The sequence below is a fragment of the Paramisgurnus dabryanus genome, chromosome 22 (genome assembly GCF_030506205.2).
Source record: "Paramisgurnus dabryanus chromosome 22, PD_genome_1.1, whole genome shotgun sequence".
NCBI classification, from domain to species: domain Eukaryota; kingdom Metazoa; phylum Chordata; class Actinopteri; order Cypriniformes; family Cobitidae; genus Paramisgurnus; species Paramisgurnus dabryanus.
This window is the reverse complement of record NC_133358.1, coordinates 30068884-30085330: the sequence shown is the minus strand read 5'-3', so window position 1 is coordinate 30085330 and position 16447 is coordinate 30068884. Positions and strand designations below refer to the sequence as shown.

General features: G+C 43.8%; 1 long non-coding RNA gene and 3 gene segments (V, D, J or C); 2 read left to right on the top strand and 2 right to left on the bottom strand.

Moving 5' to 3' along the window:
• Positions 1-976: 976 nt before the first annotated feature.
• On the bottom strand, positions 977-1599 carry LOC135740482 (Ig kappa chain V region K29-213-like). The segment is given in 2 exon segments: positions 977-1380; positions 1482-1599. Coding segments are annotated over 2 exon segments (387 nt in total).
• Positions 1600-2517: 918 nt separating this feature from the next.
• Positions 2518-4513, top strand: LOC135740484 (Ig lambda-2 chain C region-like; the record flags this gene model as incomplete). The annotated part of the segment is given in 2 exon segments: positions 2518-2650; positions 4054-4513. Coding segments are annotated over 2 exon segments (453 nt in total), but the record flags the coding sequence as incomplete, so codon positions are not given.
• A 7274-nt stretch (positions 4514-11787) lies between these two features.
• Positions 11788-12273, bottom strand: LOC141281390 (immunoglobulin kappa variable 1-9-like). The segment is given in 2 exon segments: positions 11788-12119; positions 12225-12273. Coding segments are annotated over 2 exon segments (381 nt in total).
• Positions 12274-13333: 1060 nt separating this feature from the next.
• On the top strand, positions 13334-15425 carry LOC135740445 (uncharacterized). Its single transcript, XR_010529186.1, has 3 exons — positions 13334-13442; positions 13693-13740; positions 14415-15425. It is a non-coding gene; the product is annotated as an uncharacterized lncRNA (long non-coding RNA).
• Positions 15426-16447: the final 1022 nt, after the last annotated feature.

Below are 16447 nucleotides of genomic sequence, written 5' to 3'. Positions count from 1 at the left end.
TTATGTATGAACATCTGCTCTTTTATGAGAGGAACTGAATCTCTTCATCCTGAAGATACAAATATGAGTTGAACTCTCAGTTTCACTCTTTGACTCTTTATTCTCTGAAATGAGACGCTGATGAGTTTAACTGATGGATGAAGAAATGAGCTTTGATCAGATTCAACACTTCACAATGAGTCTGATCTCAGAAGTCAGATTAATATATTGAATATTTAGAGAAGATCAAATGAAGAAATGTTTTTTAACCTGCATTTCAACATTTAAGATTTATTTCTCACATCCACAGATATATAAATACACAACTATAGCAGTGAAATCTGACAAACTCACACATTCTGGTTTCCATGTTTTGTGGGGACATTCCATAGACGTAATGCATTTTATACCATACAAACTGTATATTCTATTCCCCTTACCTGCCCCATTCCCTAACCCCAACCATCACAGAAACCTTTCTTGTACCTTAGATTTTCAATAAACATCATCTTGTTTGATTTATAAGCTTGTTTCCTCATGGGGACATCAAAATGTCCCCACAAGGTCACAAAAACACTGGTATTCCTATCTTTGTGGGGACAATTGGTCCCCACAACGTGATAATTACCAGGTACACACACACACACACACACACACACACACACACACACACACACACACACACACACACACACACACACACACACACACACACACACTTAAGCTGAAAGTATAATCACTCATTAAGTTTCTCATTTTCAGCTGAATGTTGTGTTTTGAAGTGAAGACTATCAGTGACTTCAGACAGAAATCTATGAGTGTCAGAGACGAGCGAGTGATCTCTCTGTTCAGTGTGATAAAATCACACACGAGTCTTCTGTAGTCTGATAACTAAAACTGAGGAGCTTCTTCATTCAGACCATCAGACTCCTCAACATTTACATTTATAAAGTACTGTATTCATCTTATACACAGACTATAGAGTGTGTGTGTGTGTGTGCAGCTGCAGTATCTGTCAGGTGTATCTGTGCAGTCTAACTGAAGGAGGTTTTTGTACGACTCTTTATCACTGTGTGAACACATATTTACTGTTGATATAGTGTACACTCATACAGTAATAATCTCCTGCATCTTCAGTCTGAACTTCACTGATGCTCAGAGTAAAATCTGTCTTTGATCCACTGCCACTGAATCTTGATGGAGTTCCAGACTGAAGGGTGCTTGCATAATATATGAGGAGTTTAGGAGCTTCTCCAGGTTTCTGTAAGTACCAGGACAGAAAGTGATAACCTGAGCTCTCATAGACTTCAGGATTAGTTTTACAGGTGATAGTAACTGTGTCTCGTAGATGAACAGATTTGACTGCAGGTGTCTGAATGACGGTCACTTCACCTCTTGATTCTACATAAAGAAAATAAAAATATGAGTAAAGATTCAGAATGAATGAATTATTTAGCACAGAGGATGAAGTTTAATCAGATGAATTTTAATGTTGTTCTCACCTCTGAAACAGAAACAAGTTAACATCCAGATGAAGATGCTGATGAAGGTCATGGTGACTGTGAGTTTAGATTTCTGATGATGAACTTCTGATGCGTCTATAAAAAAAATCCTCAAGTCTTTCCAATGCAAAGAGTCTCTATGCAAATTTATCTTTAGTATCTTTTCACAGATCATCAGACTGTGCCTTATTAAAATCCTTTATATGATTTAAAATGGATTGATAAACATCATCAAACCCCAATTTAAACAAAACAATGAAAATGTGACCAATGTATAGACTTTCAGATTTCAACAAACACCGTTGAGAACAGATGATGAAAATCTTCTTGCTCAATCCAGCAGGTATTTGACTTACAGAGATGTGTAAGATATGAATGAGGTGTTCATTATATTAATCTGATCATTACATTCACAAGACACATTTGTGTTGAGATATTTCTGTGTTTGATTTGTTGAAGTTTTTTTCTGTTCACCCTTATCACCTGCATTTATCTTTTTTATCTTTCAGATCTTCATGAACGGGACAAAGAGATGAGATCTGATTTAATAATAAAAATAATTGCAATGTATACATATTATGATCATTTTAGTAAGGTTTTGTGTCTACTTGCTAAACACTGATTTAAATTACATACACAATACAAAGTGAAAAGTTGGATCAATTTAAAAAATACTTTAATTGGAAACAACTAGTTTTTCAACTCTTTAGATGAAAAATTTAAGTTGATTAAACTCGTTTTGGTTGTTACCATTTGAAGAAACTTTTAAGTGGAACTTTTTCCAGTGTATGATCAGACAGACAGTATTCAGTGATCTGATGTGATATCTACATGCAGTCAGTTAACCTACAGATTAAAAACTTTGAGTCTTGAGTGTTTGATTCAATCTTTCATTCACAGTTTATCACTGACTATCAAACATTCAGCTGAGGTTGGATTACAATAAAGATTTACTTTTCGAAATTCTGTTATGTGTGTATAGTGTCAAACACAAATAAAATAATAAATATCGAAATAAAAGCATTGTTAAGCATGAATTTGTGTTGTGTTAAATGTGTTTGTTATAGATTCAGAGTTAGTGAAGCGTTCAGAGGTTTTTGTACAGCTGTTTGGTTTGTTTCTATCACTGTGGTACACATTCGGCACCGGGACGAGACTGGAAGTTGGCAGTAAGTACAAAAATAATTTTATCATTTACTTGCTACTGCTTTAATATACAATTAAATTAAGTATCATTCATCTTACATTCCTTCTATCAGTCAGGGTGCTTTTAGTATTAACATTTCTTTTGCAGACTTTGTGCCATATTGTACTCTATTGAATGTGTTAAATGATCATAGAGCCAAGTTTTAAAAATTAAAATCATTATCAAGCTGTATTAAACGTGAGGATTAAAAAGAATTCAGGTAAAAGTCGAAATACATTTGTTTTTTCTTGTACTTTTTTATTTAATCAATTATGCAAACATTGTAAAAGGTATTTTAACAGCCCTTGCACAAATACAATTTTCGGAATAAACGTAAATAAAATAAAAAAACAAAAATGGAAAAGAGTAATGATACAATAATATTTTTTTAATTTGTGTATATATTTAGATTCTTCCTCTATTTGTGCTCATCTGGGTATCTGACAGCAGAGCTTCTTTCATGTTTGTCGTGGTGCACATTAAGTGTTAATTGAAAGATTAAAATAATGGATAGTTTAGATGTCTCCAATTGAAGCAAGACTTGATTTTAGATGTTGCTTTGCCAATTTCTAATTTTGTGCCTTTAGAAATATCTTACATGTTTTCCACATGCAACAAACAACAAAGCATAACTAAACACAAAGAGGATAGTTGTATTTTGCGTGCTGTTAATAGGCAAAAATTACCTTTGCATGTATAAAACACACTTTTTGTGTAGCCTGCATATAATACGCACTTGACGCACACCACTAAACATAACTGAGGGGTTAACAGTGCTTATCAGATGCACGCAAAAGGTAACTTTGAATATTAATACTAGCACGCCAAATACAAACAGAAACTTGATACGCAGCATTATTGTAGTGCGGCACAGTTGAACTTGAAAATACTCTGTAAAAATATGGTGGCCGGTAGTTTTTTCTCATAGGTCTAAATTTGGCAGACACATTTAACTGAAATGATTTGATAATTGGCAATCCGTGATGTTTTGTTATCGTCAATATTTAACAGTTGGGCAAAAGCTATCAAATATTTATGCAAAAATGTTGCATACTTATTTTAAATACAGAGCATTAAGTGGTGCATTAAAATTACAATTTTGTAGTTTCTTAATCTTTATGTTTTGTTTTTATAAGTTATATTATGTTTCGGGAGAGATTTTCTTGACAAATAGCCTCCCTTTAAAACTGAAACGATGAGCCATGCATCAAACTGAAGAAGTGAACCCAAGCGCATAAGCTTGATCATTTTAGGCTACCAATTTATGATCACAAAAACTGATAACTTTTTTAAGGAAAACTTTGAAACAGGCTATTTGATATTTTGTTTTGTTACATTTTAATTTGTCACTTAAACTCTTTTTCTCTGTGTATCTCTGTATGTCAGGTGTGTCTGCTCCTAAAGTGATCGTCCTGCCGCCGTCCAGTGAAGAGATTTCCATCAAGAAGACAGCAACACTGATGTGTGTGGCCAGCAATGGTTTCCCTTCAGACTGGAGTCTGAGCTGGAAAGTGAATGGGAAGATGTCAGGATCTCAGGAGAACAGAGCTGGAGTCCTACAGAAAGACGGCGGTCTGTACAGCTGGAGCAGCAGTCTGACTCTCACTGAACAAGAATGGATCAACAGAGACTCAGTGATCTGTGAGATCAGTCGGGAAGGTCAGACAGTCACTGGAGAAGTGAAGAAAGATCTGTGTTCTGAGTAGATCCTCTCTTCTTCTCATCTCTTCTTCTCATTCATGTCTCACATCAACAGTGAACAACTATTCATACAACACTCTGTGTCTCTGCTTTATTCATTCTTTCTGCTTTTAATAAATGTCAATAAAAGAGAAGTAACATTATATTATTTTGATTTCTTTTGTCTCTTTTATAAATATGTTGATACTTCAGGAGTTCACACATCTCACATTTATAAATAAACTTCACTCAATGAAGCATGAAGACACCTGCAGATAAACTGACACAAGACCAGAAAGACAAACCAGCAACCACTTACATTTGATCTTATGAATGTCATGAATATTAAAACAGAAGACGTACTGTGAGAAAAGATAATAAAACATCATTATAAATGAGTTTTTATTTGACTAGTTTTAGTGTTTGTTGATTTTATTTGAGGAACATCAAACTCTTGTGTATGAACATCTGCTCTGTTCTGAGAGGAACTGAATCTCTTCATCGTGAAGATACAAATATGAGTTGAACTCTCAGTTCCCTTTCAGTCGGTCACTACGACGTCACGTCGTGACCGACGAATTGGGAACTCGCTTAGAGAGACCAATCTGCTTCGAATACTACTAAAACGCCAATGAACTTGGCATTGAGATATTTGCATAATGCTGGCGCCGCCCCGCCAGGTGCGTATATAAGCAGCAGGTGCAAATAAGGAAATTAGCTTTTTATCGCTTCGAAAGCCGGCAGTATCTGCTACTGAGAAGCTACTTTACTCTGGTGGGATTCGATTGCTGAAGTTGGTTGGACTAGCAGTACCACAGCGGACGCTTCGCTTAATTCCACGACTCTACACCTGTTTGTTGTTTTGAGTTTAGTGTGTGCGTTGCCTTCCCTGTGCGCATCATCAACTGAGCATCTGAGTGAATTTCCCTAAAAGAGTGATACGAGAGAGCTTTGTGCCTTGTTAAAGGCAGCCACTCTCTCGTATATCCGGACATCAGCGTCCTTTTCAGGATGGCTTTTCGTCCGTGCGATCTTGGGTGCGGCAAATACATGGGTCCGAAGGACGGTCACGAGCGTTGTCTTTCGTGTTTGGGCATCGAGCACGCAGAGGCAGCGTTCGCTGGGGGTAAGTGTTCTCACTGCGAGAACATGTCCCTTGTGGATTTGCGCAGACGGTTGTCTTTCCTCCGGGAAAAACGCAACCCTCGTCATGCGAGTGCTGAACGCCGCCACGGTGCGGCTGTGAAGCTCTCTAAGGACGACCTGCGCATCACTGTGCTGAGCCGAGCGGGGGATTCGTCCTCAGGCTCTCAGCCTCCTCATCCACAGCCGCTTGATGTGCCGATGGAGACTTCAGCGTCGTGTTCTACGATGTCTCTAGAATCCATCGTGCCGCCCTCCGGGTCCACCGACGCCGCAGCATCCGAGGGTGGGCCTCCTCCCCCTGACGTGGACCCCGACGCCCTTCCTCCCTCTGGTCGGGTTGGGACGCCGGAGTTCGATCCAGAGATGGTGGCCGTGCTCGCTCGAGCGGCGGAGACCGTAGGGTTAGAGTGGGTTCCCCCCCCTCAGCCCGAACCGTCCCGCCTGGATGATTGGTTCTTTGGAGCTGCCCGGGTTTCACAACCCTCTCCACCGGTGCCTTTCTTCCCCGAGGTGCACGAGGAGCTGACTAGAACCTGGAAGTCGCCGTTTTCCACGAGATTACGGCCGTTTCAGCCCTCCCCCCTCACCTCCCTCACCAGCGGAGCCGCTAAGGGTTATACGGGGATCCCTCCCGTGGAGCGTGCTGTCGCGATGCAGCTGTGTCCGGCACACGCTCCCTCTTGGAAGGACCGCCCAACCCTCCCCTCTCGTGCCTGCAGACAGTCCTCCGGTTTAACGGGCGCTGCCCACCAGGCATGTGGAGAGGCGGCCTCAGCCCTGCACGCAATGGCGTTGCTGCAGGTTCACCAAGCCAAAGCCTTGAGGGATCTGCACGAGGGAGGACACGACTCGCCTGTCCTTTCGGAGCTCCGGGCTGCCACTGACCTGGCTCTTCGCGCTACGAAGGTGACAGCGCAGGCGATTGGTCGTGCCATGTCCACGATGGTGGTCCAGGAACGCCACTTATGGCTATGTCTGGCGGACATGTCGGATGCGGAGAAGAACAAGTTCTTGGACGCTCCAGTGTTGCAGGCTGGCCTTTTCGGTGAGTCGGTGGAGTCCTTCGCCCAGCAGTTCTCCGCCGCCCAGAAGCAGACAGAGGCGATCGCTCAGATCATGCCCCGGCGCAAGCGACCTGCATCTCGCCCTCCAGCGCCGGCGGGCCCGTCTGCTCCTCGCCGAGGGCGCCCTGCGGCGGCTGCCTCCACCCCCCCACTAGAACATCTTCCAGGCCACGGAGGGGGAACAGCCGTCGGCAGCCCGCCCCGCCCGCCCGCCCCACCCGCTTCCCGTGGTAAACGGAAATCGAAGCGGCCCTGAGACGGGCGACCTGGAATTGGATGGGATCACTCTTCGGGAGACGGTGACGGCATCGCTCCCTCCACCGGTAGAGGGCCGGATGGAGAATCCTTGGTTTCGTTTTGTTTCTGTTCCGCCGGCTTCTCAGCCGGCACCCACAAAACCACAAAAAGAGTGCATTCCTATTCCTTCTCCAGGTCTTCAGAGGATCGAGAGAGATGTGAGCGGGCATTCACATGCTCTTCCTCCCTCTCCTCTATCGCCAGCGGGTGTTCTGAGGAGTTCCAGCTCTCCGCTGAGGAGACGGGACCACCAGCACCCTCTTCGGAGTCTGTGCTCTCCGCTGAGGAGACCAGACGACCGTCACCCTCAGCGGGCTCAGGTCAGTGTCACACACACACATACTGTAGATACTTATGCTGTCCCAGCAGACGTACTGGCAGTACCACCTGTCCCGCTCCGCCGCCCCCCCGCGGGTACCCCGGTAGTGCCGTTAATTCCCCTCGTACGATCCCTGGGGGCTTGGCTTCAGCTTCCCAGCCCGTCTCGTTGGGTTTTACGCACTGTCCGCCTCGGTTACGAAATACAATTCAACCGGCACACACCCAAATTCTCGGGCATTCGTTTCACCACGGTGAAAGCGTCCGATGCACATGTACTGCGTGCAGAGGTCGAAGTCCTGCTGGCGAAGGACGCGATCGAGCCGGTCCCTCCAACCGAGATGAGATCGGGCTTCTACAGCCCGTATTTTATAGTACCCAAAAAGGGCGGGGGGTTACGACCGATCTTGGATTTGCGCGTTCTGAACAAATCTCTGCAGAGGAGGTCTTTCAGGATGATAACACCGAAGCAAATATTCAATTCAATTCGCCCCCAAGATTGGTTTGCGGCTATAGACCTGAAAGACGCGTACTTTCATGTGTCCATTCTCCCTCGTCACAGACCGTTTCTCCGGTTTGCATTCGAGGGACGGGCATACCAGTACAAAGTTTTACCGTTCGGGCTATCCCTCTCTCCCCGTGTGTTCACGAAAGTAGTGGAGGCGGCGTTAAAACCCCTCAGAGAGAGCGGCGTTCGCATATTGGCTTACCTCGACGATTGGCTTATAATAGCGCATTCTCGACGGACGCTTTGCGAACACAGAGATTTAACGCTTCGGCATCTCGCCCGTTTGGGTCTTCGGGTCAACTGGGAAAAGAGCAAACTCTGCCCCACGCAGAGGATCTCTTTTCTCGGGATGGAACTGGACTCGATCGATTTATCGGCGCGTTTGACAGAAGAGCGCGTCCAGTCAATTCTGACTTGCCTCGGTTCATTCCGAGGGAAGAATGCGGTCCCGCTGAAACAATTTCAAAAGCTCCTGGGGCATATGGCAGCAGCAGCGGCCGTGACACCGCTCGGGCTGCTCCATATGAGACCGCTTCAGCGTTGGCTTCACGATCGAGTCCCGAGGAGAGCGTGGCGCGCCGGCATCCATCGTGTAACCATTACACCTGCGTGTCGCCTAACATTCCCCCCGTGGTCGGACCCCGCGTTTCTCAGGTCCGGTGTGTCCATGAGACAGATCGCTCGGCATGCTGTTGTACATACAGATGCGTCCGACACGGGCTGGGGTGCCACGTACGACGAGCTTACGGCTTCAGGGGTGTGGACAGCACCCCAGTTGCACTGGCATATCAATTGCCGAGAGTTGTGGGCAGTATATCTGGGACTTGTACGCTTCGCTACGGAGCTGCGAGGGAAGGATGTACTAGTATGCACCGACAACACTGCGACCGTTGCGTATATCAACCGTCAAGGCGGTTTGCGCTCCCGTCACCTGTCGCATCTCGCTCGTCATCTCCTCCTTTGGAGTCAGAAGCATCTGAGGTCCCTTCGTGCCATTCACATTCCGGGCTCGCTCAATACAGCAGCGGACGCGCTTTCTCGAGCTGCGCGCCCCGGCGAATGGCGACTCCACCCCCAGACGGTCCAGCTAATTTGGAAGAAGTTCGGTCGTGCGCAGATAGATCTGTTTGCGTCGCCGGACGATACCCACTGTCGCCTATTTTATTCACTAACCGAGGGCAGCCTCGGCGTGGACGCATTGGCACACAGCTGGCCTCGGGGGATGCGCAAATACGCATTCCCCCCAGTGAGCTTAATCGCACAGACACTGTGCAAGGTCAGGCAGGACGAGGAGAGCCTTTTACTGATCGCCCCATATTGGACGAGCAAGAATTGGTTTCCAGAGTTAATGCTCCTCGCGACAGCCCCTCCCTGGCGGATTCCCCTGAGGAAGGACCTTCTTTCTCAAGGAGGGGGCACATTATGGCACCCGCGCCCCGACCTGTGGGATCTCCATGTGTGGTCGTTGAGCGCGCGCAAGGTTTAGGTGATTTACCGCAAGCGGTATCTAACACAATCAACGCGGCACGAGCTCCGTCTACGAGACGGGCTTACGCGTTTAAATGGAACCTTTTCGTCACCTGGTGCTCTTCGCAACGCGAGGACCCCAGAGAATGCCCTATTAACACCGTGCTTTTATATCTTCAACATAGGTTAGACGGTAGGCTGTCACCCTCCACCATTAAAGTTGATATCGCTGCTATCTCTGCTCATCACTCACTTATTAACGGCAGAACAGTTGGCCAGCATGATTTGGTTGTTAGATTTCTAAGAGGCGCTCGTAGGCTAAACCCCTCGCGCCCTCCTTCTATTCCTCCCTGGGACCTGTCCATGGTGCTGAAAGCCCTTCAGGCCCCCCCGTTCGAGCCTTTGCAGTCTGTGAGTCTGAAGCTTTTATCAATGAAAGCTCTGACCCTGCTAGCATTGGCCTCAGTGAAGAGAGTAGGGGATTTACATGCATTCTCTGTTGACGACTCGTGCCTTCAGTTTGGTCCTGCTGCCTCAAGCGTAACATTGAGGCCCAGACCAGGCTACGTGCCCAAAGTTCCCACTACTCCTTTCAGAGATCAAGTGGTGAGCTTGCAAGCGCTGCCTCCGGAGGACGCAGACCCAACCATGGCTTTGTTGTGCCCCGTACGCGCACTGCGACTCTACGTGGATCGCACGCAAAGCCTCAGGACCTCAGACCAGCTCTTTGTTTGTTATGGTGGCCAGCAGAAAGGGAAAGCTGTCACTAAGCAGAGGATGTCTCATTGGATAGTTGATACTATCGCCCTGGCTTATAATCTTCAGGGTATTCCTTGCCCCTTTGATTTGAGAGCGCACTCCACACGGAGCGTTGCCTCATCTTGGGCTCTAGCTCGTGGTTCCTCGCTAACAGACATCTGTAGAGCTGCTGGTTGGGCGACACCTAATACGTTCATTAGATTTTACAGTGTTCGTATTGAGCCTGTATCCTCTCGTGTTCTTTCCTCACCAGGGGGAGCACGGAGAACAGTCTCACAGGTCGGCTTGCAGCCTCCAACTGATGCTTCATAACTGTGTCAGTATGGAAGGCCTTCAGAACAAAAATGCGTAATGGTTTGAATTGTTCTTCCTCCGCTGCCCTGGCAGCCTTTGTTGCGGAGCATTGGCTGTCAGCCTTTCACTAGCTGTATCCTCGCGAACCTATGTGTCTGGCTCGGGCTCCACATTGTGTCCCACCGGGTTCCTTTGTGAGTATTTTTCCGTGGGGTTAATCCTACCAGCCCACGTTTCCCTTAGCAGAGCACTGCTTTGCTTACACAGCCACGGCTGTCTTTATTCCTCAACTACGGTTGACTTTCGCCCACCATTAGCCCTTAAGACGGGTGGTGGCTTCCGCAGCGTTCCTATCCCGCTCAGGTAGGGCGCTTCCCAGTCGCTGGCACTTCTGTGGGGTTAAAGGAACATCTAGTGCCTGGCCTTCTGCCTTAAAACCTACCTCCTCCTCCTTAAGTGGAACCGGAGGGCTTTTACGCAGTCACTGGAAGAGGTCAGCCCCTAGTGGCGTTTTGATAGGGATTCCCAATTCGTCGGTCACGACGTGACGTCGTAGTGACCGACTGAAAGGGAACGTCTCGGTTACGGATGTAACCCTCGTTCCCTGAAGGAGGGAACGGAGACGTCACGTCCCGTCGCCACAGGTGCTGCCACCTGCTGTTACGGCCGGTCACACTTTCCGGCTTTCTCAGCGAAAAAGAAGCTAATTTCCTTATTTGCACCTGCTGCTTATATACGCACCTGGCGGGGCGGCGCCAGCATTATGCAAATATCTCAATGCCAAGTTCATTGGCGTTTTAGTAGTATTCGAAGCAGATTGGTCTCTCTAAGCGAGTTCCCAATTCGTCGGTCACGACGTGACGTCTCCGTTCCCTCCTTCAGGGAACGAGGGTTACATCCGTAACCGAGACGTTTCACTCTTTGACTCTTTATTCTCTGAAATGAGACGCTGATGAGTTTAACTGATGGATGAAGAAATGAGCTTTGATCAGATTCAACACTTCACAATGAGTCTGATCTCAGAAGTCAGATTAATATATTGAATATTTAGAGAAGTTCAAATGAAGAAATGTTTTTAATCTGCACTTCAACATTCAAGATTTATTTCTCACATCTACAGATATATAAATACACAACTATAGCAGTGAAATCTGACAAACTCTCTATAGTCTGTGTATAAGATGAATACTTTATAAATGTAAATGTTGTGGAGTCTGATGGTCTGAATGAAGAAGCTCCTCGTGAGTTTCTCAGTTTTAGTTATCAGACTACAGAAGACTCATGTGTGATTTTATCAGACTGAACAGAGAGATCACTAACTCGTCTCTGACACTCATAGATTTCTGTCTGAAGTCACTGATAGTTTTCACTTCAAAACACAACATTCAGCTGGAAAGGAAAAACTCAATGAGTGATTATAATTTTAGCCAAAACTTATTTAGTGTTTTACAAACACAGACCAGCTGTGTGTGTGTGTGTGTGCGTGCGTGCGTGTGCGTGCATGCGTGTGCGTGTGTGTGCATGTGTGTGCGTCTGTCAGGTGTATCTGTGCAGTCTAAATGAAGGAGGTTTTTGTACGACTCTTTATCACTGTGTGAACACCCAACTACTACTGATATAGTTTGCACTCTGACAGTAATAATCTCCTTCATCTTCAGTCTGAACTTCACTGATGCTCAGAGTAAAATCTGTGTTTGATCCACTGCCACTGAATCTTGATGAAATTCCAGACTGAAGGGTGTTTACATATTTTATCAGGAGTTTAGGACCTTCTCCAGGTTTCTGTAAGTACCAGAACACACAGGCTGGACTACAACCTGAAGTAGGACGTGATAGAGAACATCTCATAGTAACAGAGTCTCCTGATGCTGCAGTTTTCACTGAAGGACTTTGAGTTATTGTGTACTGTGATTTACAACCTGTAAGATAAATAATAAATAAGAATTAAATATAGGTATAGAATTAATTAAAATATTTCCAGTCATGTTTTTATATAAATAAGGTAAATGTATTTAAAAATCTACCTTGTAAGGAGAATAAAAGTGTCGAGATGAAGATGATGGTGAAGGTCATTGTTGATGTTTAGTTTTGTGTGTTGTGTTGAGTTATGAAGTGTTAAACTCACAGCACTATAAACTCTCAGAGATCTGAAGCATCTCATCTGATATGCAAACAGACTCACACTGATTTAAATATTTATCTCATGACATCACAACACAACTTTATACACTGAGTGTTGTGTTTATTATTTTCCACTGATAGTTTTTGTGGATTCTTGTCTTAAAATATTTGGATAAATTCTTGACCTGTCATAGATCAATAGATCATCATTCTAGAGTGGATATTTTCTTCTAAAAGTTGATTCCCTTCGTTTAGATATCATATCTATCGTGTATCAACTACTACACTGAGCTAACATGACTGTGTAAAATGAATGTATAAAGTGTTAGCTACAGATCGTCTGCCAAACCTCTCTTCACAGCGGTGATCTATGCTCACCCTCATCTTTAGGAAACCAAATTTTTTCTCAAAGTATTTGTTTCAGAGGTCAGTTTAGTCAGACAGATAAACAAAAAAAAAAAAACGGAAGTTAAAACTTTGGGCTAATCGCATAACTGCAGCAACGCACGTGCATCTAATAGGATCTCAATTTGCTTTTGCCCCTTTGACGCTGGGGTTAGGGTGGGGTTTTGTTCTTGATTTTTTTCCATAATAATCTTATGTTTTTGTATGATTCACAATTTTTTTTTCAAGGTATTTGTGTCAGATTTCTAGCAGGACTGTTAACAAACATAGACCGGTTAACATCAGGCCAGACCCTTAACAATGGCAACAAGCGTGCGTCTGATTAAACCATCTATAGGCCTCTGTGATGTATTGTTTCAGCTTTCATAAGTCATATTCATAAGAGATTTAGCTTATCTTGAATGGTTTTATACAGACTTTCGTTTAAAAGAGAGGACCGGGTTTCAGTTTGTGTGCAAAATCAGTCCTGTGTGTCTGCAGTTCCTCTTTAACTGATGGAGGTTTTTGTATGACTCTTTATCACTGTGTGAACAGATTTTTACCATTGACATAGTGGAAACTGTAACAGTAATAATCTCCTGCATCTTCAGTTTGAACTTCACTGATGCTCAGAGTAAAATCTGTGTTTGATCCACTGCCACTGAATCTTGATGGAGTTCCAGACTGTAACTCATTTGCTTTTTTAATCAGGAGTTTAGGAGCTTCTCCAGGTTTCTGTAAGTACCAGGATAAAGGTTGATAACTATAGCCCTGATAGACTTCATGATTAGTTTTACAGGTGATAGTAACTGTGTCTCGTAGATGAACAGATTTGACTGCAGGTGTCTGAATGACGGTCACTTCACCTCTTGATTCTACATAAAGAAAATAAAAATATGAGTAAAGATTCAGAATGAATGAATTATTTAGCACAGAGGATGAAGTTTAATCAGATGAATTTTAATGTTGTTCTCACCTCTGAAACAGAAACAAGTTAACATCCAGATGAAGATGCTGATGAAGGTCATGGTGACTGTGAGTTTAGATTTCTGATGATGAACTTCTGATGCGTCGATAAAAAATCCTCAAGTCTTTTCAATGCAAAGAGTCTCTATGCAAATTTATCTTTAGTATCTTTTCACAGATCATCAGACTGTGCCTTATTAAAATCCTTTCATTATTTACAATGGGTGATAAACAATATTTTTGAAACACCAAATTAAACATATAATGTTCATACACTTCTGAATATGATCTTAATGGGAGGAAAAGATGAAAGTGTGAAATTAAATTACATTTTATTTGTGTGCCGCCTTTCACGGTTTTGCATTTGTACAAACCAGCTTTACTGAAAATACATTTAGGAACAAACAGAAAGACATAATAATAAATAAACGAGAAAAAAATGATAGAAAACAGTAAAACATTAAATGCATAGTATAATTGCAAATTTTTTATATTTGTATTACTAACTATATAAATAATTTTATGTTGAATTGTAATGTTTATAATGGTGTTAAACAAGTGTATGTTTCGTAATCTATGATCACATAGTGAATGCTGAAACAGACATATCTATACATGACAAGTGTCAGTGTCAGATCTCATTTCTCCTTTTATTTCACAAATAAAGTTTGATCAGAGTGAATGAAGTATGAGTTTAGTTTGTGTTGATTAATGTGTTGTGTTGTTGTGTTTGTTTTGTGTAGCTGGACCCACAGTGAAGCCCTCAGTGTCTCTGCTGTCACCTGCTGCTCTTCAGATCTCTGGAGACTCAGCAGCATTGCTCTGTTTGCTCAACTCTTAGGGGCCAGTCACACCAAAAGCGCTTAAACGCTTGCAAACGCAAGGCGCGACGCACTGCCTTTTGTAAAAAAAAGAGCAGTGCGACGCGGCTTTTCATATTGCTAAGCAACCACCGAGTCAGCTGTCTTGTCAATCAATCGTGAGCACTCTTTTGCTGTTAACTGTCATATTAGCAGAAACTTTAAAAAGAGGACGCTTCCTCTGACCTTGTTTGAGGGTGAGAGGTGCACAAACACACAGGAGAGAGTGAGCGAGTGGAGTCCGGTTCTTCAAAGCAACTGTAAACTTCCCTCACCACAACGTAAGGCCCGCCTCTCCCCTCATTCGATTGGACAATGGAAAGACGCGAATGACGTCGGGCACTTCTCCGCTCTCAGCACTCCTTGAAAAACGCGTGCGCAGCAGGCAGCAAAAACCGCAAGGCGCTCAGCGCGCATAAACAGCGCGCAAACGCGCCCTGCCCATATAATATCATTCAAAAAAGGTGCCTGCAACTGCCATAAACGCTTTTGGTGTGACTGGCCCCTTACTCTCCACAGGGGGCGCTGGTGAGCTGGACACTGGATGGGTCAGAGGTCACTGACGGGATTCAGACCAGTGCCGAGAGCGAGCAGGACGGCCGATACAGCCGTAAAAGTGTCCTGACCCTCAGTAAAGCACTCTGGGACGAGGCGGAGGTGTTCGTCTGCAGAGTGACACATGATGAAACTCTTCACGAGGTCTCCATGCGTAAGAGTCGCTGTTAGGAGATCTGAGTGTTGATGTTTGTCCAGCTGAAGATCTCTCATATATCTGATGATCTGTGTCAGACTCATGTCAGTCTACTCATACACATCTGATCATTTACACTTTTATAACTCTCACAACATCTCTTGTGTTTGCTTTTACATTCAATAAAGATTTTGAAGACGTTACATTTGTGTTCAAGTCATTTCATTATAAGTCATTTGCTGAAGATTAAAAAATAAAGAGTGCATTTAAAGATGAATGTAAACTAAAGCTGATGTGGTTTGAAGATGTTAACAGGAGACAGACCTGAGAGGATCAGAATCACTCAACACTACCAATGCAAATCTGATTTTCACATCTCACATTTACTGTTTGATTAAATGATGTGAACCTGAACACTTTCACTTCTTCTCAATGGAGACTTTAATTATTTATGATGTTATTTAAGCTTTCAGTGGAAAGGGATATACAATATGTACAGTATAAAGGTCATTGCATATATTGTCTGTGTGTGTGCATGTGTGTGTGCGTGTGTGTGTGTGTGCGTGTGTGTGTGTGTGTGCGTTTGTGTTTGTGTGTGTGTGCGTGCGTGCGTGCATGTGTATCTGTGCAGCTGCAGTATCTGTCAGGTGTATCTGTGCAGTCTGACTGATGGAGGTTTTTGTACGACTCTTTATCACTGTGTGAACACCCAGCTACTACTGATATAGTGTTCACTCACACAGTAATAATCTCCTTCATCTTCAGTCTGAACTTCACTGATGCTCAGAGTAAAATCTGTGTTTGATCCACTGCCACTGAATCTTGATGAAATTCCAGACTCAAGGTTATCTGCAGCATAAATCCTTTGTATGATTTAAAATGGATTGATAACATGATCAAACCCCAATTTAAACAAAACAATGAAAATGTGACCAATGTATGGACTTTCTTATTTCAACAAACACCGTTGAGAACAGATTATGAAAATCTTCTTGCTCAATACAGCAGATATTTGACTTACAGAGATGTGTAAGATATGAATGAGGTGTTCACAATGTCAATCTGATCATTACATTCACAAGACACATTTGTGTTGAGATATTTCTGTGTTTGATTTGTTGAAGTTTTTTCTGTCCACTCTTATCACCTGCATTTATCTTTAATCTTTCAGATCTTCATGAACAGGACACAGAGATGAGATCTGATTTAATAATAAAAATAATTG